Below are 26,342 nucleotides of genomic sequence, written 5' to 3' on the forward strand. Positions count from 1 at the left end.
CTTTGTTGTGTTGAGTTTAAATCAGCCTTTGACTCTGTAAATCGAAACTTGCTATGGAGGAAGCTTATAGTACTGGGCATTCCATTGAGTCTTCTTAAAGCTATACAGCTCCTGTATACTGACACTTGGGTGAGGATACGGATAGGGGATGGGTCTGTCTTATCAAGAAAAGTAGACACCTTTCAAGGACTAAAGCAAGGCTGTGTCCTTGCACTCTATCTTTTTAATCTGTTTTTAGCAGATTTATCAGAAGAACTAAAAGCCGTACACTCACATGCACCGAGTTTAGGCCATATCTAATCTTCTATATGCAGATGATGTTGTTTTGATAAGTCAAACACAAGTTGGGCTTCAAAGACTACTGGAAGGTCTAGCAAATTACTCAAAGCAAAACGGTTTGACAGTAAACCTAGAAAAGACGAAAGTAATGGAATGTAGTGGAATGTCTTCTGGGGGTGGGAGCCGACCAGCAGGTCGGATTGGCCGCTGGTGGTCACGTGGTCGCATGAGTTTCAAGCTGAACTGTGCTGAGCATGTGGTTGCAGCGTGGTCTCTGACGTCACTGGTGTCACTGATCTTCAGCGCTTATGACGTTTCATGCACGTGCTTGTTCTGGGTCCGTGCACGAACCCTAAAAAATGAAGGGGGGGACTAGCCAAGGTATCGGCATGGACTCCTGTGTCATTCCTCTGCGGCATGGGGGCCTGTCCCTTGTGCAGACCACAGATTTCTTCTACCCTTCGGTTGAGGACCCTTACATGCAGGGTCGCATTGCCTGTGCCAATGTGCTGAGCGACCTGTATGCCATGGGCATCACGGAGTGTGACAACATGCTGATGCTGCTTAGTGTCAGCCAGAAGATGAGCGAAGAGGAGCGGGATAAGATCATGCCGCTGATGGTGAAGGGCTTCCGTGATGCTGCTGAGGAGGGAGGTACCTCGGTCACTGGTGGGCAGACTGTCTACAATCCCTGGATCATCATCGGGGGAGTCGCGACCGTCGTGTGTCAGCCGAGCGAGTTCATCATGCCTGAGAACGCAGTCCCTGGAGATGTGCTGGTGCTGACCAAGCCTCTCGGTACGCAGGTGGCAGTCAACGCCCATCAGTGGCTGGACAATCCCGAGAGGTGGAACAAGATCAAGCTGGTGGTCTCTGAGGAGGAGGTGGAGCTGGCCTACCAGGAGGCCATGTACAGCATGGCCACTCTGAACCGGACCGCCGCAGGCCTCATGCATACCTTCAATGCTCATGCTGCCACTGACATCACAGGCTTCGGGATTCTGGGTCACGCGCAGAACCTGGCCAAGCAGCAGCACAATGAGGTGTCCTTCGTCATCCACAACCTGCCCATCATCGCCAAGATGGCGGCTATCACCAAAGCATGTGGGAACCGCTTCAAGCTCTTACACGGCACCTCGCCGGAAACATCTGGGGGCCTTTTGATCTGCCTCCCCAGGGAACAGGCAGCCCGCTTCTGTGCAGAGATAAAGTCCCCGAAGTATGGCGAGGGGCATCAAGCCTGGATCATTGGCATCGTGGAGAAGGGAAACCGCACTGCACGCATCATTGACAAGCCTCGCATCATTGAGGTGACACCGCGGGGTGTGAGTGCCAGCACCCATGACACCAACAACACCAGTGCGAGCCCTGATGCCATCGCATGAGTGGACTTGAGTACTGTAGCAGCACCCTGTGGATCAGAAGAAGGCCTGCAATCCGCAATTGGATCCAGTGCCTTTCACAACACAATATGAAAGTGGGAGGGAATCTGTAAACAATAGCCCTTAAAGATGGTATCTTATAATGTGGTCAGGTCTCCGAAATTATATCTTGCCGATAGTGTGTCAAGAGAGCAAGGTGTGAGTTGTGGTAAAAAGGTAAAGTGTAGTTATCGGAGACCTAAAGTGCAAGTCCTGCCTATAAATCTGTGTCTTTGCATGGTCCTGCCTGCATAAACAAACACCTGCCCCACGCCCCCTCCATCACAGGATGTCCTGAAGCCCTTGAGTTGTCTGCTTTTCTTTGCATCCCCCAAAAGTACTGCAGACCACTTCTGGTCATGGGCTGTTGATTTAATTGTGAAACTGGGCTTTAGCGGGTTCAGGCTCCCCTAAAGTGTATAGTTATAGGTACAGATACGAGGAAGGCATTGAAAGGGGTTGTAATTTTCACAGATGATCAGCAACAAGTTATATTTATGAATTGTGATTTGTCGGAAAAGGATCTTCAATGCAATTATGTGTATATAATTTCTTGTAAGAGATTATTTTGCTAGAAGTGTAAATATCTTTGAGTTCTGCCTTGTCATACGGACTGCTGTTTCCTGCCTCTCAGGACGGGGCCTGGCCTTGCAGCGGAGTCGAGCAGCCTGCTGTCAGGCGAGAGCCTAGTGACAATGACATTGTGGTGTCGGTTCATCTATCACCAGGGACCTTTGCTGTGTTCATGAAGCAGCTCCCCTCAAACACGATGGATGATAGGGGAGCCGTGGAGTCTCGACAGTGAACGGCTCTGGGGAGGGAAACCTGGTAGCATGGAATCTCCGCAGCTCTTCAATAAACACTGCAGTCTCAGTAGTGGAATGTAGTCGTAGGATAAATAAAAAATATAGATGGTTCATGAATGAGGAACAGGTGGAATTAGTCCATTCCTATTGCTACCTGGGGGTGCGGTTTGATGAATGGGGGGTGCTTTGCCCAACATAGGGAGGAGTTGAAAAGGAAAGGTCTAATACTTTGCATTGCGCTCTCAAAACTAAAAAGAACTTTGAATGGCCCGAGCATTTTAACATTACTAAAGGAGATATCAGCCAAACTGGCACCTAGTTTAATGTATGGCAGTGCTGCATTAAGAGGACACAATGAACTATGTTTAAATATGAGTATAATAAAAACATAATGACAGTTATTTCGCATACCTCCATATGCATCACCAGCACAGATACGATTGGAGTTCGGGCTAATAAACCAAACAATAGAAAGAAAAGGGGCCTATATGAAAACTTGGCACAGAATAAAAACCAATGAGAGGAATGACGTGTGTCCGGACTTCTGGCAAGAACTCCAAAAAAATGGTGAGCACCCGGCTGCGCTCTATCTAAAAAAGGCAATAAATGAATTAGGGCTAAATGAAAGCTGGGAAAGCAATCGAACGGTAGCATGTTTCAAAAGAGTAGTAAAGAATAAAACCAAAATGTTATCTCTACTGAAGGACAAAGAAATATTATCAAAAAGATTGCATGCTTAGGGGGTACTAAATGAGTATAAATGTCTACGACAGCAGCTCTATTTTGAAGAAGGCTGGTCCCGTGCTCTGAGAATGAAATTTCTGTATATCCGACTAGGAAAGTTACCTGGTGATGAAAAAGATTATGTAGGGGGGAAGAAGAGCCCTAAGGAAATGTGCGGGTTATGTAATAAGGGGAAGTGGAATATAATTCACCTTTTATGTCTGTGCCCCGACTTAGAGCAAGAGAGGAAATGCTTGCTTAAAATCGCTTTTTAATCAACGTGGCATAAGGTCATGAAGACAAGCAGTAATAGCATGCCTAAAACCAGGTGATCCAATCTTTATCACACATATGGTAAAAATTTTAAAGAAGGCTGAGAAGAAATGTTTAGGGAAATGAATAGAACAATGAGACAGGAGGGGGGCACACAAAGAAGAGGGTTCTGTATAATTCTTACCTTTTTAAGCTGTATTTATTAAGTGTAATAGTTACATATTCTTACATGTAAAAAAGTTTGATTTTATGTTGAAAATATTTTGCACATCATTGTAATGGTTTGAATTAACTGTACAATAAAGATTCATTCATTCAACTGATTTCTGCATGTTCTCCCAAAATGTATAATCCCTCTTAATTCCCCATCTGATTTCACCAAAACCCTATTAAAAAGGTAAATTCAGGAGGTTGAAGAATAATGGAGATTTTTACGAACCACTCGTAATGAGTCTATCAGTGAAGCACTAGTATTATTTATTTATAATACATGGAAGCTTGCTATACCTGTAAAAATAGTCTCTCTCTAATATCTTCATTACAAGGGAGCTGGACTCTCAACGACAAATTGGTATTTGTTTTAACACTGAATTAACTATGTATAACTTTTAGTTATCTCTTTTATGGTCTGTTTTTTTTAAACAAATAAAGATCACTTTTGATTTGATTTGTTATGCCATAATGCTACTGCCAGAGCCTGCAGTCAAAGAGAAACACAGGCTTCAGAGCATAATTACAATTACAACTGCAGCTTAAGCACAAAACATGAGAAATGGCTTTCATTCTTCTGCTCAATTTTTCTAAAATGAGCAGTGATGAGAAGAAATGAGAAATGGTAGTGGTTATTACAGGAAAGATACAATCTCTCTACATTCTTCTATACGTTCTGATCTGAATACTTTAAACTGATTTAAGTATCTTTGTTAGAAAAAAATTAATTACTAAATGATTTTTGGCGTTTTATTTGGTACCACAGATTTTGCTTTTATTCTTCATGTCTGCTAGCATCAGGTCGCTTTCACGTGAGAGAGCAAGTCACTAAGGATTTACACAATTTTTGAGAAGGGTGATGATGTGACTATGTTTTATAACGAATAAAATACTCTCTGCCATAGGTTAAAGGCTATTGTAAATCATCTCAAATTCCATGACCTTATAAAAAAAACTCAGCCTCTGGTAGCATTCCCTGTGACTTGCAATATCGCTATAATGTGCACCAGAGGGTACGTAATCCCATATATTTATTTAAGAGTTTTGTATGGGCTACTAAAATGCTTATTGAGCAATGCACGAAGTTGGCAAGAAAATTAACACTTTTCTTTATTAATAACTTGTTTGGAGTGCATAGTTCCCAGCCAGTTGTTTAAAATCGCTGAGCACACTAGTCCGCCTGTCCCCTCCTCTAATGGGTTAGTTAACTTTGTGTGTCTCCATCCTGCAGAAACATTATGCAGGTATTTTGTGAATTACTCTCTTTTTTAAGTGGACTCTCCACATTATCCTTCTCCTGCGTGCACTGCCATCTCCACGTAGCAGCACACACACCTTCCCTGGTGTGTTGACAAGCTGGGCTACTGTTAGGCTCTAACTGTGTCAGGCCCGAATTCTATTATCTGAGACTTAAGCGCGTCGGCATGTGTTTCTAACTAACACATCAACAGCTGGCAGTACATTCTTTTGGAAACATACATCACATTCAAATGTAGACCAGGTGGAATTTTGAAACCCTTCAAAAACAATAGGAGTTTATCGGCTTTCAACAATGAGCCTCTTCTAAATATGGGTGCGCTGGGCAGTTAGCATCAGTTACAGAGCTTCAAATTCCACACGAAGAAAACAGTTTACAAAGCGCCACAATGCATCGGTTATTGACTGCCTAAAAAGATGCTTTTTACCTTAAGTGTGAATTGAGGTCTCCCACTCACTGTAGAGCTCTGAATGTTGCTTAGTTTCTGGTCCCTTGCTCTCTGAATGTGCAACTGGAAATCCTTGACTGCGGTCACTGAAGGAATCCGGAATAACATCTGTCAAGCATACGGTGAGGACTGTTTCCCTGACAAACCACCTGTCTCAAAAGGATCCTGTTTTTACATGATACCTGTTGCATAATATTAGGCACTGGGCCAGACCTGGACAGAGTATAGGTCTGGGAACACAGTATAAACGTGGCCCAAGTTAGTGAATTTGATAACTAAAAAAGTGGCCCTTGTTTGCACACTGAGGCAGTTTTGAAAGACACACTGTACAAGTGTGTTTGCAAGGTATGGAAAACTGCTTGTATTTGAGAAATGCTTGTTTTAATATTTGGGAAAGTAACAGTAAAAAATGACCCAGGAGACAATGAAACAGGTAAGCATCCAAATAAATATGTCTCACATACTGACTTGTCATACTAGGCTGTCTGACTCTGTCTAATTTCCCTTTAGACCAGTCCGATCCATAGCTATCATTTAGGGGTCTCCAGGGGGTGCACCTGCGACCCCTGGCTTGCCTTTTGCTACCCCTGGACTGCTTTTGGGACCCCTGACCTCAGAGGTGGCAAATTCAGTGGCAGCTTGTTTTACGGACATAAGTTGGGGTTCCACTCTGTTTTCTTTCAACTTTTTTATTACACTAATAGTGAATAATACTGTTTTATTCAATATTAGTGTAAGAAAAATGGAATAGAATCAGCTGGAATATGCCCTTCCATGGCAGCTGAGGTAAGTAAAAAAAATGCTTTTAAATTGAAATGTATGTAGTGTGCGTGCTTGCTGGTGAGCCGAAGTGAAACGGATTATCAATAAGAGCTGGAGAATTATAAATTCAGGCAGCCTTCAATTAGAAAAACCTTTGTTCTCTTTCAAGAAAATGGCAAATATCCAGAACCTCCTGATACATACAAGACTCTCTTGTTCAGGGAACAGAAATTAACCCATGATGTGGAATTCACCACCAGTAAGGGGCCACACACCTTGTGGCTTGTGCAGTGTCTGCCCTTTAATGAAGAACACCAAGATGGTTGATGTAGGTTTGACATCCCCTTGGATACAGACAAAACATACAAATTGTAATTCTGAAAATGTGATCTACTTGATCAAATGCCCTTGTAACCTATATATTGGGATGACCACACGAAAGGTAAAGATACGCATTATGGAACATCGTAGTAGTATCAGATGTAAGAGAACAGTAACTAAAATGGTAACCCACTTTTTAGAAAGGGGACATGATGCAGAAGATTTCACTTGAACAGTATTGGACAAACCTACAATACCTCCACACACGGTGGACTCAAAAATGTATTTGTTCAGACGAGAACAACTATGGATTTACTGTATCCGTAGCCATGAACAAAGATTGAACAACGATATACCCTGGCACCAACTGAATTGTTAGCCATTTGTAGCAAGATAAGGGGGGGTAGACGTGTTCAGATACGGATCCCAGGTGACCTTACTGGTCCCATTATGGCCCTAGGATGAGGTTGACAAGATGGGGGTATCATGGGAACCTAAGGGAATAAGGTGGATAAAAGTCACTATTAATCTTCCCAGACCCCTCTCAGCTGAAGTATATGTAGGGACTTGGCACCAACCTAGGGATATGTAGTTGCTTGAGGTGGAAATTGCATAAGATTAGTGAATGCATACCATCAGAAGGACTCCCAGTTGACTACACCAGGTTTCAATGCCACATTTCAATTGCATTTTTAACCTCATTGAGTACATCCATACAGCGATGTCTTATGTGTTTGATATAATTTCAATGGCATTTACTATTCCAAGTAGTATACCCATAGAGTGATTGTATAGGTGAGGGAGTCACAAGTAGATTTCAGAGTACAGAACCACCTGTTTGTGTGAAGCGAGACCACTGATATAGCCTTTGTGGCTGGGAACATTGATGTTTTGATGCCAGATTTAATATGGGGACCATTCGGGAGCACAGATATGTGCAGTTTACATATCCCCGTTTCTACCCACATAGTCTTTCATGTCATATACCTCTGTGCCTTTGAAGGTTATATTATTTATGGGATTTAGATGTCAGGAGTAAGGGTATTGAGAGAATGTTTTCGATTCACACAAAATAGTTGACTTAATATGAGGATAAAATTGGTTGCAGTGAATGTTCCATCGAGAATAACCGCCTCCTATGGATATGGGTCATGTTTTTCACATTCAATATGGTGGACGCCCTTGGAGATATATTTACATGCAGGCAGAACAGATTTACCCATATAGGCTTTCTTGTAATATACCTTTTTTTGCCTTTGGAGGTTATATGATTTATGAGATTTTTACATCAGCACTAAGGGTATTTAAAGAATGTTTTCGAACTGGACAATATAGTTGACTATATATGGGTAAAAAATTGGTTGCAGAAAATGTTCCGTTGAGAATAACCGCCACCTATGGGAATGGGTAATGTTTTATTAAATAAAACATGGTGGACGTGGATGTAGATATAATTACGTGCAGGCAGAACAGTCAGGGTTGCATCTACCGAACATGTGATCTTCTTGTCATGGAAGTGGGAAGGATATATTTCTTCCAACATGGCGGACGCTGGTAGATGTAATTGTACAGCGGCAGACCAGTCTAGCTGCGTGTAGGTAATGCGCGAACACCTGATCGCAGAATGGAAAATAAAAAGATGGAGCTGTGGACGGCCTGACCTTCACAGAGTTTTGTGTCATACAGGGGCTGCACTGGTCCCTTGATGAGGTGAGGAGGGAAGGGGGCTGGCGGCCAAAAACAGGGGAAGAAAAAGAGACCCTCGCAGAACGAGAGGTTTGAGGGATGGATTGCAAAAAATGCTTGTTTATATTGTCCTGTGCTTCTATTTAGTGTGTGACTACAGGGTGGTGCTCCCACCAGACTCCAGTTTTGGAGATTAACAATGAGAACTCTGTAAGTGGAATTGTTTACACATATCGAGAAATCTTACGCCTGGGTCACTGTTTGGGGTGATGGTTTTTTTTCTTTAAGAAGGATGTCTTTTTACTATGCTTCTATATACAAAAGTCCCGATTTGGGAGAACCCTGAGTTTGGAGTGCATGCACAACTATGGGGCGATGGTCACATGGGTACACACATAACATTATGACGGAGCAAGAGGTAGTATAAGGGACAAAGCAGTTTGATTGCTATTTTTAATGTTTGTCTTTAAATTCTCTTGTAGGTAATTTTGAGTGTGTGTACTGGAAGAATGGGGGAACATTGAACCCGTTCATATTATTGGCCATATATTGAGAATACTACAGGTAGGGCATGGAATGTTAAGGGGATCTAGTCCTGATGAAGGCCGAATGACCCTTATGGGTGATGGAAAGGGCTGAAATATGTTGACCTTGTACAGACATTTTGGGATGAAGGGGTGATTATATCCCCATATCACCACCATCACTTTACCTTTTTTAATCCTCTCCGGTGAATCCCGGAATAAAGATTGAATATGGATTTCACTTGAGATAGTTTTAATTATTGAGTGAGGTGTTCTATATGTGGTCCCCGTTTGTCAGTCATGTTATTTGTTCCCCCCACCCTATTGCTCCATTCCTTACGTTGGCTAGCGTGGGAATGTGTCAGCATAGCCTTATGATGGAGCATGCCACTTCTAGTGGGTGAGGGCAGTTTTTTGTAAACTAATATCCTGTATCTCTACTTGGGGATATCATCTCTGGGATCTCTACCAGGATTTCTTGTCCTTTGTGTGTAATTGGTTTGTAGATTGGGAGGTTGGACAAAGAATTCTTTCCTCTAAAACCTTATGTGTGTGTAAGTGCACCCAGTTGCCAGGCCCACACCTTCCCTTCTCCTACATGTATGTCACCCTTAAAGTTGGCCCAAGGCAACCCCATTGGCAGGGTGCAGTGAATTTAAAAGGTAGAAGATGCACTGGTGTGTTTTACATGTCCTGATAGTGAAATACTGCTAAATTCATTTTTTACTATTACAAGGCCTATCTCTCCCGTAGGGTAAAGTGGGGATTGCCTTGAAATATCTTATCAATTCCCAGTGGGAGCAGATACAGGTGTCGAGTTTGGGGCCTCCAAAGTCACAATTTAGAAATACAACTTTTACTGAGGTTGTTTTTTGAATTGTAAGTTTGAAAATGTCACTTTTAGAAAGTGGGCATTTTCATGCTTAACCATTCTGTGCCTCTGCTTGTCTGTGGAGTGAACTTTTGGCTCAGGATGACAGGTGGGCTGTTTGTGATATCCCTCTAGACCAGTGGTTTTCCAACTTGTTAATGCTACGCCCCTCCCTAGTGGGGAACAAATAAATCATCGGGCCCCCATCTGAATTTTTCATAACCATTCTATTAGGTTGCCAATGTTTAAATAAGTCTACACTTACATAAACATTGCAGTTACGTTTTGTTACCGTTTCACAAATGCAATAAACATTTTTCTGCTTAAAACAAAGCACTTTTATCTGCATAATCCTTCTTTTGGTCAGAGGCTGGAACCCCCCCATCCCCCACTCAGATCATTTGAGGGTCCCTAGGGGGGCCTTGTACCCAGTTTGAAGACCTCTGCTCTAGACAGTCAAACAGAGGGAGCTGTGGTGGGTACTCTTCCAGTACAAAATACTATGCATGGACAAACTTTAAAACATTTGCTTCTATGGATGTGTGCTGCACAGTGCAACATGCATGCAAAGTTGGAATAAAAAGGTGAAATAAAATCATTCTCCTTTTAACGCCTGCTTTCACATGGCGGTAACTTTTGGGGCAAAAACCTCTCTACTATTGTCTGTAGATAGGGCTCTGCACCAAAAGGCATGGGTGGTTGCATTAGAACGCCCATGTACCACACATGTAACACACCCTTGGCACTAAGTAACTCAAAGCAGCGCTTTACACTGCTTTGCAGTACTTTTAGGGTACTTTCTACTGCTGGAAGTAAATAGGTAAAAAAAGATTTGGCCTCGATTTGCATCACCTTTGTGATGCAAACACAGTGTAAAATCTTAGTAAGTATACTCCTGTGTTTCTGGATTTCTCAGTGTAGGAACGCATCTTACAAATCTGTCCGTACTCCACTTTTGTTCGTTATCCATTGTGGCAACGTTTCGCTTGATGTTCACTATAATCCTTGCAGTAAAAGTATGATCAGTAATTAAAAAGATATGAACATAAACCTGACACTCAGCACTTTCGCCTACAGCTCATTCTAATCCAGATATGGTAGACAAACTTCTGTGTAATGACACTGCACAACTGAAATAGAAATTACCTCAATCCAAAATAAAAGTTGCAGAGTTAGTTGATCAATAAACGAGTTTGTCATAAACAGTAAGAGTAAAAGCATGACCATTCATTGATAAGGATGAGTAGAATCACTGTGTGAAACTCAGCCTTCCTTTGTCTGCAAGCTTGTAGCACACAGTCCTGTATCCATAAAATAATCTGTAAGACTTTCTGGAACTATCTCAGTAGTATGTGCACAAACGAAAGTTCCAAGGCGAATAACAATTGGCAATCATAAACCCACCAAAACATTTATAATAACTCACTGGTAGTCAAGGAGTACAATGGTGAGCAGACCGCAAATAGAATTGTAAACTAGTAATATGTCAAGTGAGGGACATGGGAACAGATTTGGGGCCTAATTACGAGTCTGGTGGTCACTAGACTGCCAGACTCGTAGTGGCGGTCAGGTCCGCCGCAGCTTTCACAGTCCGACCATCAAATTAAGAGTTTGGGAGTCGGACCACCAATAGACCACCATCTCCACCAGGATTAGTGTTTCCAATGGGATGACAGTGGTCGTGGTTGTAATCAGCTGAATACAACCTTGTTCTCTGCCAGTCGTTTCATGGCGATCTGACTGCCATGAAAATGCTGGCAGAGAACATGTGCAGGGAGCCACAGGAGGACCCCTGCATTGCCCATGCCCAGAGCATGGGCAATGCAGGGGTGTCCCTGTCCAGCACCCTTGAAGTGCACACTCTGGCCTCTCCCTAGCGCTGTTGCTGATTTTAGCTGCTCTGCCCCACACACTCACACACCTTTGTGCTATGGTGCAAGGGTGTGTGTGAGAGTCTAGCATAGGTTTTGTACTGGAAAGGTACCCCTCCAGTACAAAATAATATGCATAGACACACTTACAAACTTTTCCTCCTTTGTATGTGTGCTGCACAGTGCAATATGCTTGTGCAGACAGTGTGCATTTGAAGGGTGCAATTATGAGTCAGAATGTTGCTGCTACACCTTTCCCACTGGGCAAGGTTTCCACCTGTCAGCCCAGTGGGGAAGTTGTAATGGGGCCGGTGGGGAGACTGCGAGCACCATGGCGTTTTCCTCATCTGGAGTTTTGCGGATGGATGTTTCTGTCAACCAAACTTCTAATGCCCCCCCCCCATAGTGTGAATGCTACAATCTATGGCCAACATGTATATCACCCCCCATATTAAGTAGCGATGAGGTAGGTGCAGCAAACCAAAAAAAAAAACACATATATCTTAGATGGGCTTTGGAACATTAAACCCTTCTCGGCGGTGAAAATAATATTATCTGTAATTTACTCTGATTCAGTTGACATGTATCTTTCTTCTAATGTTTACTAATCTACTTCTGTAGTTACGTGGTGCATCCTTAATAAATGCATCTCATATTTTGAATATTTTGTATTCTTGCGATGGCTTTGGTGCTGGTGGCGCACAGTGTGACATACTTTTGTGGCACCCCCAATGACCTTTGACTCCACAAATCCTTCACTACCACCCTTAAACAGTGTCCCTCTTATCTCCATAGCCCCTCTTTCACATGCATTTCATTTGTCTTATAGAACTACTCAAACCAGTATAAGATGTCAGGGTACTTTACATCACACACATTATACAGAGACAATCAATCATACATGTGTAAATCAGTCTATAGGAAATGTAACATAAAACAATGAGGATTACAGGTGTAAAAATCACTCTCTTCCTTCCTCTATATGGTGTTTTTCTTACCTCCACCTGTCAATTCACGTTTTAATATAAATCCCTCTTTTTTCCCTGTCTGTATGTGGAAGCCACAAGTTACTTGTCGGTACCCGAAGTGACAAAGTGGTTTTCCCATTCTATGTCTCTGGGAAATGTGTCAGTATATACATGCCCTGGTCACATCTATACTAGCAGGCAGTATATTTTAAGAGTGTTTTGTCCGGAGAACATTTAAAACGTACCACAGTGGTTGGGGTTGGTTTTACTAGCAAGAAAGTATTTCTTCCCAACCCTTATTGTCAACATAAGGCTAATGAAAGACTTGAGAAAAAACATAAGGGCATATTTATGAGTGGGTTGAGCTGTGCTTGTACCACTCAACGTGATACATGAGTGGCACAAACCACTAAGCCATGCACAGCCACTTTGCATGTCTTTGAATGGCTTCAAAAATATGGAGTAAGGCAACAAAGCTCAAATCTCTACAATGTCTTACTCTGCCCTGGGTAGACGTTCTATGGGAGTTGTGGTGGGTGTTACCACACAACTTTCATAGATTTTAACGCATTCTCAGATTTACAAGTTCTTGTAAATCTGGGAATGCGCCAAAACTTTATTCTTATCAAGAAGAGGCCTATCTCTTCCTCTGTATGGTGCATTCTGCAGGACACATAGAAAGAGGAAAAAAGCCTCTCAATTTAGTTTTTTGTAAGGTGGTGTCCCTTCCTGCACAAAAACAATCCTGCATGCATAGCAAGCACCCTTGCACCATTGTGCAAGGGTGCCTGCATTGGCATTAGGCTGCCAAAAGGGCGCAAGTGCAGGGGAAAAAGGAGAGGAATGCCCCATGTTGCCACCAGACACCCACATATGCCCCAAAATGATTAGCATAAAGCTCTTTGATGACAGTTCATAGGACATCGTGGTATATTAGGGTTCTAACTCATGAACTGCAAGTAACAAAAGGTTTCTGAGGCAAAAGGAGTAAGCCACTAACCTATCCGCATAAATTACAGGGCATGGTACATGTTTTTTGCAGCTGCCAAATTAACCCTCTGTGCTGCTTTATAATGAGTGATAACCGCCATTAGACAAAACTCTTAACCTGCCCCAACAGGAGCAATAATCACCAGAGTTTTCTTGACTTTTTATAGTTCTTGAAAACTGCTGGACAACACAAGAAAATCATCAGCAGGTGCTTTGAAACTCATAAGTTATTTATAACACAGCGCCCCCTATGCCTGTCTCTGAGATCAGCATCTAAGGGAGGGCTGCACTGGGCACACCGCCCTAAAGCCAGCCCTCTTTATTCTACTTCTACACTGAGAATGTGAACATCATCAGATATAAAGCATATGCCCCAAATAGAGTTCCCATCCAAGTCTTGTGAGCAGAAGTCCAGAGAACATTTAGGTCCAACCAAACACACTACCCAAAATGGACCACATAAGTAAAGTTATTAAAGTAATAACAAGGCAAGGAAACTATGGGTGTCTGGTGGTGGACTAAAGTTGGTATCTGGTGCCTGTGCACCAATATCTCCAGGTCGGGATAATGCTCCCTATCAGGTACAAACAGGGTTGATCTGACTATGTCTATGGCCCCTTTGGTAAGTCTATCACAGTTGTTTTAGGCCTGATTTAGAGTTTGGCTGACAGGTTACCCTATTACAAACGTGACGGATATCCATTACTCCTTATTACAAGAGAGATCCACCACAGTTGTCCCTGAGTAACCCATCTGCGAAACTCTAAATTAGCCCTGAACGTTTCCTCCACTCAGCAGATATATGGGAAGATGCAGTCATTAGAGTGAAATATAGTTCTCACTGGGCCACTCGCAGCATAGTTTCTCTCTCTGACAACACTCCCAAAGCCAATCCACAGGCCCACGCAATAATCAGTTTAGGAGAACACTAGGACAGCAGTTGGCTCCAGGCAAGTTTTTCTATCCCCAAAGCCACATTCAGTGCTTTGCTTACATAGCTTAAGCATTCCTTCACATATCATTATTCCTCAAGGCAGCAAAGTAAAATGGAATAGTTCAACTGGAACAGTCTAGGTTGCAATCCAAGGTATCGGAGTTGGATAATTTGTTAGTGTTTCAAATCAGTGTACAAAATGTATCCTATATTGACTACTCACCTGCACTGGAAAAAAGGGGATACATTCACTTGATTGATTAAAAAGCTGAAATTGAAGTTTACTGAAAATGAAGTAGATTTACTAAAACAGTTTATTGGAACATTTTTTTTTCTTTCCAGTGCTTGGGTATATACTGCATATGGTGCAGCCCGGGGTCTATCTGTTTGTATAAATGCACCTAACATTTTGTAAACAGATGCATTCTTCCTCTCTTCCTATTTATTTACGTTATCCGCTGGGGTGATAAAATAGTTTCATCTAATCCCCTTGTTAGAAAGTGCAGTTTATCATGCTATGTTGTGTAAATTATATAGTTATATGTGATGTAATGATGTTAAGCTTAAAGAGCTTATTTAATCAATAAATGGTTTACTCTCCCTTTATAAAAGTTGATGGCATCCTTTTCTGCCAATGCTAGAAATAAACAATGTATTATGAAGTATTTATGACATCCTCTTCTGCTAATGTTAGAGGGTTTGCTATATGTATTAGATCATTACCTCCACTTACAGTGGCACCAGTACGATTCAACTGTGAAGGGACATTTAAAATGTTAACCAATAACTTGTTTTAGTATCTATTTGTAATATGAATTCCCTGAATCGAAGATCTAATAATTGTTTCTTGTTATTGTTTTACACATGTAATACACAACAAAGTATATACTATTTGAAGATGTGACTTCAATCAACACCCAACTCTCTCATTGAACAAAAACTATTTTTAATTATTTTTCATAGGCTCAAAGTAGACATACTAACCACATTTTTCTCCAAACAAAAGTTAGAAGATCTTTGGAGTATTTTGACTCGGCCTCAAAGAATATTTTTTATTTTTGGCAAATCAGAATATCTTCTGCCGTCTGGATTGGGATGTTTAGTTCTTTCCCACAGGTATTTGCTAAATCAGATCACATGTTAGCACCTCTTTCACATCAAACACCAGTACTTGGTCAATTACAAATGGATACAAATAATTACCCAAACTATTTGGAAAACTATTTGTTTTTTACGAAGCAATCATCACACTTCTAAAAGTTTTTAGCATTTCCAAAGCAATAAAATAAGGAGTGCATGGGAAATATTTTGGAGTCTTGAAATATCACACTTTGTGGTTGGTATACATAGCACAATAGTATCAAGTAGTAACTAAAATTAGTCAACAATTAAAGTACTGATTGGCCGTGGCCTGGAATGAAGATACCAGAATAGGAAACATTAATCAATATCTGGTAAAGGTGTAAGTATATCATGGGTCACTATACATCCAGGCTCTAATGCTTGCTGATGTTGCTATTGATGTTATAAAAAGGAAAAACTTTTGACTGATTCTTGAAAAGAAACTGATAATCTATATATCACTTCCATTAAAGATGCTTATCAAATATAATTTTATTAATAGTGGAACAAGCTTCGTAAGTGTTTTGCTAGGTTGCAGCAACAGTGCTTGGCTAAAACAACTTACCCTACAGATGAAAACAGAAATATACATAGTTGTACTGTGGTATAATCAGAATTCTCCAAGGAAGTGAATGCTAATTGGTATTAAAACAAGAAAAAATGTATTGTTTGCCATAAATGCCATCTAAACAAGTTTCAGGGCAGGATTGATTTGTCCTCTTTTCAATAATGCACTCCATTTTTTAAAACGTTATGGCATGTGGGTATCTACCTTAAACAATTAACCACCTACAATTATACAGGTAGCCATAAATGGAAATAATGAAAGGCTGCCTGCAATGTATTTATTATGGGTAGAAGTTGATCAGCACAGATGAAATATTGTATTTAGTCTTACTAAAATCAAGATTGTTTTGTACTGTAAATGCCAACCTTTGGTTGCACCTAGAATTTATGTCAGTTAATATAGCTGCACTTTGAAAGGGATTTAGAAAGAGCAATACAAAAGAGATTACTAAAGCCTTTGATTCAATACCCCAGGAAATATATACACTGTTGTAGCTCTGTAGGTTTGCTGATCATTTCATGAACATGGTAAATTACTGTGCACCTACCCTCAGTCTAGAGTGCCCACAGATAAGCAGATCAATAAATGTAATATTAAAAAGAGGTATCAGACACAAGAGTCCCTTGTGTTTTCTTCTTTTTATGATAGGAATTTAAATAGTATTTTTTAGTATGGAATTGGCAGAGCACAATTCATATCAGGTATTAAGGGTTGAGATGGCTGCCATTTGTTTGTTAACAATATATTTTAGGACACCCCAGCAGGGATAAGCGAATGAGCACAATTTGGTATACGTTTAAGCTTAGTGAAAAACTCTTAGGGAAGCCAAATTATGAGGTTTGCTAGTATGAAATCTAGGCTTCCAATCAGTTTATATTTCAGTTCATTGATAGCCCTCTTAATAGTTATACCACTAGAAACATTCACAGGTATTATGCTCCAGTACATATTTTAAAATGAATATCTGCCTCAGATGTAATTATATTTTTGCATTCTTATTGAATTTCTAATCATTTATTTAGCGGACAAAACATTGTAGATGGCATTTATATTGTCTAATAAACATATTTTTGTGGAAGTGTTAAAATAACCAAACTCCAAGCTTCAATTGATATCAGACTAAGCAGCATTGATATAATGCCACATAGTAAATGACTTGTAGTATAACAAGTGGAGATAAAGATATTGTGGTTATTCAATACAGGATTAGATTGTGAACTTTGTCTACCAGAGAAAAGGTGATTATTTCTGTGTATGCCTACTTAATGTTCCTCTGTGATCTGCCAGTATACTGTGTACTTTGGACAAACAGCATCTGCCAGCAAGCTCTTAGAATAGGATGGGCTAATGTTTGTGATGTTTGACGTAAAGCTTTGATGTGAAAGTTTAAATTTTCTGTCAAGCAATTGCTTTTTAAGGTTCACAGATGAGGTCCTTGCAAACATCTCTGAGTTAGTATTAGACGTTTGTATCATAAGAAAAGGTAATATTTCAGGATAACAGAAATTAGCGAGACTAGTCCTTTATTCCCTTACGTGAAGAAAACATTAATTGAAGACCATGAAATCGTATTTTTACAAAAACAACCTGTCGTCAATGGTCAAAACTTGACTCCAAAGAATGGCAGAATATTCTTTGTTCCTCACTCCCCAACTATAATGAATCCAATTTTTAATTTGTAGAGCCCTTTAATAATTGGATCTCCACCTCTCTAGATTCCACTCTGCCAATTAAGACGATGATAAAAAGACCTAAACACAAGCTCAATTCCTGGTTTTCTCCTCAATTGTTAGAACTAAAAAAAGAATGTAAGAAGCTGGAAAGAATTTGGAGGAAAGACTATATTTCCTCCAAGAAAATCTATAGAGAAGCCATTAGAAACTACCATGACAATATTAAATTAGCTCAATCTTCATTCTATAGCTCCAGAATAAAGCAATCGGTAAATTTTCAGAAAGAAACCTTTTATATTTTTTAAGAACTTACCCATATACCCTCTGATGAGTCACATGCAGAGGCTTCTATTGAGCACAGTAATACACTGGCGGCCTTCTTTCAGGAGAAGGATATTGATAAATACTCTTCCTTTCCAACTATAATTAACCGTGAAGTAATTAGTGATCAGTTTGCCAATCCCCAGTCCCCATCAATTTAATTTGCAGCTTTTCAGCCTTTAACTGAATTTTTGGTTATGAACCTTCTCCATAATATCAAGTCAGGATCCCCTCTTCCTCTCATGATCCCGCCCCTCCCACTCTTATGGTGTTGGCCTCTGACATTATTGTCCCGCCCCTGACGAGGATTCTGAATCACCTTCTAACCTCAAGATCTCTGCCACAATCCCTTAAACATGCTGTCATTAAACCTCTTTTGAAAAAGCCCAAACTTGACCCTACCTTGCTCTATAACTACAGGCCTGTCGCTGTCCTTCCAATCCTAGCCAAAATTATGGAAAAGTATGTCAACAAGCAATTGACATGTTTTCTCGAGGATCATGAATTCTTAGACTCTACTCAAATGGGATTCAGACTCTAATACAGTTCAGAATCGGCCTTTCTGGCAGTTTCTGAAACCACCTGTCAAATGTTAGATCAAGGAGGGCACGCAGCCATCATTCTACTTGATCTCAGTGCCGCTTTTGACACTCTAGATCACTGTAGCCTCCTTCATAGTCTCTCCAATATAGGGATAGAAGGTAAAGCATTAGCTTGGTTTTCCTCATTCCTTAATGGAAGAACCTTCCAAGTCCTTGACCGTTCTTTTCTGTCCAACATATTTCCCCTCACTTGGGAAGTTCCACAGGGCTCCTCTTTGAGCCCTACTCTCTTTGACATCTAGCTTTCTTCTTTAGCTAAATTTGTCAAACGATATGACCTTTCGGTGGTCACACATGCTGACGATACCCAACTAGTAGTATCTCTTTCCAATACCAAGGATCCTTCTTAAACAAATCTTTCTCTCTGCCTCGCGGACATTGGCAAATGGATGAATATGTCCAAACTGAAACTTAATGACGGAAAGTCAGCGGTGATGATTGTTGGCAATGGTGCCCCTTCTAATCTCTCGGCATTATACCCAGAGGTTTTTAGCAACTTTCTACCTCCCAAGGATCATATAAAGAGCCTTGGCTTGTGGCTGGACTGTCGTCTTACAATGGAGCAGCAATCTAAAAAGATTTTTCATCCTGCTTTGGCCTCCCTAGAACCCTAAGGAAAATCTTTAAGCTACTCCCCCCCTGGCCAGAAGAATTCTTATCCAGCCCTTGATACTCTCTCGACTGGATTATGATAACTCCCTTTTTCTCAGTTCCCCTGACTATGTAGTGAAGAAACTCCAGGTTGTACAAAATGCGGCCGCAAGACTACTCATGAATCTACCTAGACATCAACCAGCCAAATCAGTCTTAGCTTCTCTTCATTGGTTACCAATAAAACAGCGGATTCGCTTTAAGGCCCTATGCATGATGCATAAAGCTCTGCACAATAAAGGCCCCCACTTTCTTAGACAAAGCATCTCGCCTTATAACCCACAAGAACGCTGAGATCCTCCACCACCCAGCTAGTTCACATATCACGGTTTAAGAGGTCTTCATGGGGAGGCAACTACTTTTCAATCAAGGCAGCGCGCCTTTGGAACTCCTAACCTCTAGAACTCAACAAGAACCTTTGGAACTACTGTTCCGGAAAAAATGTCAAACTTTCCTTCATTTGACCTAACTTTCTTATATTTTATGTAGTTTTTATTTCCCGTGTCAGAGCTGTCACTTCCTTTTTAGCGCTGGGAGGCCTTTGGGTAGCTATGCCCTTTATAAATCTGGTAAACTAAACTAAACTGTAGATGTTATCCTGTTTAGATAATGGCCCTGGAGAAGACTCAGCCCCCTCTGCTGGACTCATACATGACTTTCTCCAAGATTGAAAACTTTAACAATATCACGGTCCACCATGCATAGCTTTCTCATAGATTTTTTTCTTAGCAAAATCGCTTTCATTGTTATGCATGTTGTGTGAAAGCCCTCCTGGCAGATTGGGATTAGTGGTGTTAACAAAGACCTTTAGTTTTTCTAAAAAAAAATACACACACGTACATAGATATAGAAGCTTTCAGTAACCTCTGTTCACCTATTGGTCTGTTTCTGCGCCGTTCGTATGTTGCTTCTACCCACCCTTGCATACAGTATAGGACAGTGGTTCACCACACTTCAGCCATTGGGCCCCCTCATTTTAAGTGACAGCATTTTCCTCTTTACCTGTGCCTCAACATCAAAAGAGGCAGCAGAAACAGGCGAATGAGTGCGTTTATTTTTTTTTAATTGGCATCTGTACCAATGCTGAAACATTTGGAAATTCCAAACGATCCACGGTCACTGGTAAAATGTCCTTTTTTCATTAAAAAAACAAAAAAAACATTGTGTCCAAAAACCATTCGCTGACAGGCAACTCAAAAATACCATGTAGCAATCCTAATACGAAAAAACTCTCTCGTTCTCCACAGTTCCGTAATGAGAAAGAAAATGCCTTCTGTGAATACTTATACTGCACTTCTTTCGAAACTGTGGCTCTCATGGCTAAAAGTATAAAACTTGCAGAGAGAATTGGGCTACAGTACACCTTCCTAGCTTTCTCACAGCACAGAGAAAACGGGGCTCCAAGAAGCCCCGCAGCATGCTTCTGGTAGAGAGGTTGCAGTGCTTCACTTGCTACTACTTTTGCACACGTTTATTTACTGAACATTAATATGCATTAGTGACTGCAGCTCGAGCATTAACATGCAGAACATTTGACAATGTCATTCGTGGAATCCACAACTAATTGTGATTTATTTTGCATGCTCTATATAATCTTGAGAGGCTGTGCCAAACTTCCCCTTTAAATTACTGGCACAATAAGGTAAATCTGTTACATGCTGAAGTGTGGACACTGGGGCACTCCTTTAGTCAACAGTTAATCAAATGCAACAAAAGAGGGTGTGGTGTGCCTTTGGGGGTTGTACATCTTACTTTCCTTTGTAAAAGGATCAGGGACTTGTGTGCGGGGGAAGACACATTTTTGTTTCCATCGAAAGGCTTCTGGTTTAATGGGGTCATTTAATAAAGAAAGAAGGCTCTGCTCGCGGTCTTTTCACAGGCTTGGTTCACTAAAATCACTAACAATAAGCATGCCACCCTGCTGCTTTGTGGCTGACGGGTGTTACAGTTCGTGATGTATTGTGCTGTGAAAAGACAGTGCCAGTTCTTCAGTAACTTGGTGCATTGTCCACATCAGGACCAGTGCTTAATTTGTAAATAAAAAGGTGCTGCCGCCCAAAGCCCCCTCCTAAACACACGACTGCTGCAATTAAATGTGGGAACACAGAATACTGAGGCGGCGTAATCCTGAAACCATATCGGGCCTCTTCAATCCTTATAAAGCCACTCCTTGCCCCTCCAGCTCACTCTTGTAGCTTTCTCTACTTTATCCCTTTGTGACGCTTTTTCGTTTTTCTCTTCGTGTGTCTTTCCAGTATGCGTCTTTTCCTCGCTCCAAATGCTTGAGGCAGAAGACTAAGCCCCGGCCCTCAAAAATAAGTGCCGGTGCTCAGTACCGGAAACAATAAGCACAAATTAAGCACTGCTCAGGACTGACAAGAGTGAAAACGAGTGCAAGGATGTTCAAATGCATCTCTCAGCTATGTTAAACTGTAATTATATTGCATCTTATGTGCCTGACGAGGTACTGAGACAGTGACCCATCAAAATCAAAGCTGCGCTTTACATGCTGGCCCCCAGTCACTGATCTCTCATTTTCAGTCACACTATGGTCAGTTATTAGGCTGCGTCTTGTTAAGCAATCTCGTACACAGACTTGCCTGACTTGAAGCCCTGGGGAAGGATGGGTTTCAGTGCTTCTCTGCAGCAGTTGCTGCTTTAAGTTTAGGCCACTAACGGCAATACACCAGAGACAACGTAGCATAAATCATTAGGGGTGCCACGTGGGCTTGCATCAGTAATAGCATCAGCTGGTCGGGTGTGTGGGCTACGTTCCTGTGCTAATCATTTCAGCGCTAAGGGAGCTCTACTCAGTGCTTGAAGCCTGCACACTGCGCCCGCCGGCATACCTTCGCTAAGGCCGTACTGCTTGCCTCTATGCCTTGCTTTCAATCTCCCGTCTGCTGGTAGTGTTATTACGTGTCCATCTGTCACAGTAGCGTACTCTTCCCTCCTTTGTGTAGCGTGGATTTCTTCTGTCTCTCTCCCTCTTTCTATTCTTGCGTCCTTGTGGTTGTCATTTAATTTCTAGCTTTTCCTGGCTCTGGGAGTTCTTGTCACCAAACAATAAGGAATAGCCCCTGTACTCCCTACACAACCCAGGATGAACCACACACTAGTCCATGTCTTTAGATACTTATGAATTATAATGCAGTTTACTCTTATTTCATGACACTTGTCCCGTGTCCCCAAATTCTCATTGTCTAATAACTATTGGGCCCTGCCTCATGACACTCAGCCACTCTCTTGCCACACTCAGCGATTTGTCTTCCCTTGATCACTCTACGCTTCAGAACTCATGATGTGCAACTCCTACCTCACAGATTTAGAATACTCAACTCTTGTATTATAACACCTACTGCCTTATCTTATACTGCCTTTCCCAAAACTCTCATTCTGATGATGTCGCCTTTTGAATCTCATTCTCACACACCAAAAAACTCACACCTATTTCTCAACACTAGCACCCATCTAATAATTATTATCACAATATTCACCTCCTCTCTCATGACACTACGGGCCGATTATGAATTTGATGGACGGGAAAGCCCATCCGTCAAACTCCCAACAGGGTGGCCACCACCTTCATGGCAACCACCACACCGGACCTATTAGGAGTTTCCCGCTAGGCTGGCGGGCAGAAACCTCGGCTAGAGGGAAACAATCTACAGCTTTGTCTCCAGCTCGTAATCAAGCCTGCGGTAATGCTGTAGCCCACAGGGTACACCAGCACCCTTGCAATGTTCACTGTCTGCAAAGCAGACAGTGAACATTGCAACGATGCTGGGCAGGGGCAGTGCAGGGGCCCCCCTGTGGCTCCTTGCACCTGTTCTGGCCAGCCTTGTCTTGGCGGCTTTACCGCTGGTGGAGAACGAGGTCTTAATCTGCAGGACAGTGCTGCATGCAGCGCTGCCCTAGCGCATTACGATCTCTATCACCATCAGTCTCTCGGAATCCCCGATCCCAATGGAGACAGCAGAACCCACTTTAGGACCCTGGTGTTCAGACTGCCACAGCAGTGGTGGTCCTGACTGCCTCATAGTGAGGCTCTACATGTCTCATTGACTTCTCTTCATATTTCAAACCGCATTCCCATCTGACATCCTTCACATCATGTCTAATTATGCTTGTTCCTGTCTCACAGCGCTCACTATGTATCTTTCAGCCCTTTCCCCACGCTTCTCACTTGCATCTCCTTGTCATATGCACCAGAGGCAGACTCTGCATGATTTATCCATGTCCAGAAGAGCCCCTAGCACATTTACAGGCCTGTCAATTTGCTACTTGTTTCGGTTTGCCCTTTTGCTGCTAACATTCACCTGCAGCTGTATTGGTCTAGTGCAGCAGTGGTGTTCTTAGGCTCCTCATTAATTTCATACTTTCCCATTGTGTTCCCTCAGCGCTTCTTTCCCTTCCCCACTTCCTCTGTGAACCCATTGTTTTTTTCTGTGTATTCTCCTATTCCCTGATACCTTCTGCAATTCTATTCCTCTTTTCTCACATACATTTTTAATATAGTTTAGTTCAAAAATCTTCAAAGGGTTAAGAATTATGTATTCTAAAACTCCTTCAACATTGGCTGTCAAACTGGGCAGCCATGGTTGAATGGTTTTTGCCAAACTTGATTAACTACAAAGAAGGTGAGTATTCTCGAGGCTAATAGTTCAGTTGGTGGGCAGTAAAGGCCAAACCCACTAGCTTTGCCAACTCTTGCTATTTTAATGGAATAAAATTACTCAACACATACGTACAACAACCAACATAGTGCTGGGCTTGTCGACTCATCAAACAGTAACATCCAGTGGGTTTTCAGGACGCCTACAATGACATGTATGAAGAAATACATATGAAACTGATTTAATCGTTGATTAATTGCATATTTGTTAGCATTATGAAAAAAACAATGACATTTTGGTATTTTGTGGGACGAAGAGCCCAGGTCTTCTAAGTGTATGGACCACATTTTCTAATGTTTACACAATGCAATACTGCTGACAATCTGCTGCTGTACTTTCAGTGAGTGTTAAAAAATAGTGATGCATCATATTTATGCACTTTGCATATATAAAAACCTAGTAGAACGCTAAACATTTTGCAATGGCGAATGCATGGGCAAGTGGTGTGTAATGTGAAATTGACACGCAACGAACAAACTTATGTGCAATGAGAACCTACAGAGACTAAACTGTACAACGTGGAATTTAGCAAAAATTACATATGTTGCGCATGGAAGGTCACGCAACACTTAACTTATTCCTTTTGGAGGTTTTGTCATTTGGACCTAGTATCTGATGCAAAGCCATGTCACAGTAGCATAGTGTATCGGGCTTCACATCACATCCCAGACTTTTTGCACTGTTGCTTTAGTATTCTAAACGTAGGCAATCCCATCTTGTCCAAATCTTAGTTATTAACTGAGGTGCCCATTCAGAGCATAGTGATCTTTCTTCCAAAAATATATAATAGTTTGTAGGTGGAGTTTTATTAAGACTGCATAAAAGCCGGGTATAAACCTATAAAGCAAGTTATAACTTTGCCTGGGGCCTTATGGATAAAAGGTTGACGCTCTGCTTTAAAATATAGTTTTTGGAATTACTTCTGGAGAACTGAACATCTGGATCTCTGTGGCCAAATCCATGTTTAAGTCTGAGGATGGAAGGAAAGCTTTTTGTCTAAGCTGGAAGGAGGCGGGCTACACACATTTTATCCAGAGGCAGAACGCCTGACCAGTAACTCAAAGCCAACAGCAGACTCCGCGGCAGCCAGAAGGTCTTGATGGCGCCACGGTTGGAAGTCAGTGCAGCTCTCGCATCTTAACCTCTGAGAAGAAGGTTCTTAGGGCAGTCAAACACATGCATTCTTCTAAAACCCTCCTTCTTGCGGGGAAGCTTCTGCTCTTCTTTTGGGTTTCCTTTTTCATCATCTCTGCTAAACAAAATATAAATACATTAAATATATACATAATAGAAGCCTCATCAGGGAGGGAAACAGACTTTACCACAAACTGAGTTTACAACGCAGTTTTACCACGCATAACGGTAGGTATATGTAAGGATATGCTACGGTGTTATTGAGTTACATGTTGGTTTAAAATTATTTATATTTTAATTTATTGTAACTTAAAAATTGCAAATTGTTAATCTGTAAATTACTTTTTATAGAATGGTGTGTAAGGGATATGGGGTAATGGGGAGTGTATTAACAACCAGGTAGTTATACAAATATTGGAATATTAATATTTTATTTACAGTTTAACACCTTCGCTGCCAGGCCTTTTCCCCCTCCTGTGCCAGGCCCTTTTTTGCCTATTTGGGGCAGTTCGCGCTTAGGCCCTCATAACTTTTTGTCCACATAAGCTAACCAAGCCAAATTTGCGTCCTTTTTTTCCAACATCCTAGGGATTCTAAAGGTACCCAGACTTTGTGGGTTCCCCTGAAGGAGGCCTAGAAATTGGCCAAAATACAGTGAAAATTTCGTTTTTTTCAAAAAAATTGGAAAAAGGGGCTGCAGAAGAAGGCTTGTGGTTTTCCCCCTGAAAATGGCATCAACAAAGGGTCTGCGGTGCTAAACTCAGCAGCTTCCCAGCTTTCAGGAACAGGCAGACTTGAATCCGAAAACCCAATTTTTCAACACAATTTTGGCATTTTACTGGGGCATACCCCATTTGTGCAATTTTTTGTGCTTTCAGCCTCCTTCCAGTCAGTGACAGGAATGGTCATGAAACCAATGCTGGATCCCAGAAACCTAAACATTTCTGAAAAGTAGACAAAATTCTGAATTCAGCAAGGGGTCATTTGTGTAGATCCTACAAGGGTTTCCTACAGAAAATAACAGCTGAAAAAGAAAAATATTGAAATTGAGGTGAAAAAATCATCAATTTTTCTCTACGTTTTACTCTGTAACTTTTCCCTGCAATGTCAGATTATCGAAAGCAATATACCGTTACGTCTGCTGGACTCCTCTGGTTGCGGGGATATATAGGGTTTGTAGGTTCATCAAGAACCCGAGGAACCCAGAGCCAATAAATGAGCTGCACCCTGCAGTGCGTTTTCATTCTATA

At 41.5% G+C, this 26,342-nt stretch overlaps 1 protein-coding gene across 1 annotated transcript; it reads left to right on the forward strand.

Annotated features, from left to right (window-relative positions):
* Window positions 1-664: 664 nt before the first annotated feature.
* LOC138300360 (selenide, water dikinase 2-like) lies at window positions 665-2,576 on the forward strand. Its single transcript, XM_069239636.1, has one exon. The coding sequence runs from the start codon at window positions 669-671 to the stop codon at window positions 1,662-1,664; it is 996 nt and encodes a 331-aa protein (XP_069095737.1). The 5' UTR covers window positions 665-668; the 3' UTR covers window positions 1,665-2,576.
* The last annotated feature ends 23,766 nt before the right edge of the window (window positions 2,577-26,342 follow it).

This window comes from Pleurodeles waltl, chromosome 6 (genome assembly GCF_031143425.1).
Source record: "Pleurodeles waltl isolate 20211129_DDA chromosome 6, aPleWal1.hap1.20221129, whole genome shotgun sequence".
Lineage (NCBI taxonomy): Eukaryota > Metazoa > Chordata > Amphibia > Caudata > Salamandridae > Pleurodeles > Pleurodeles waltl.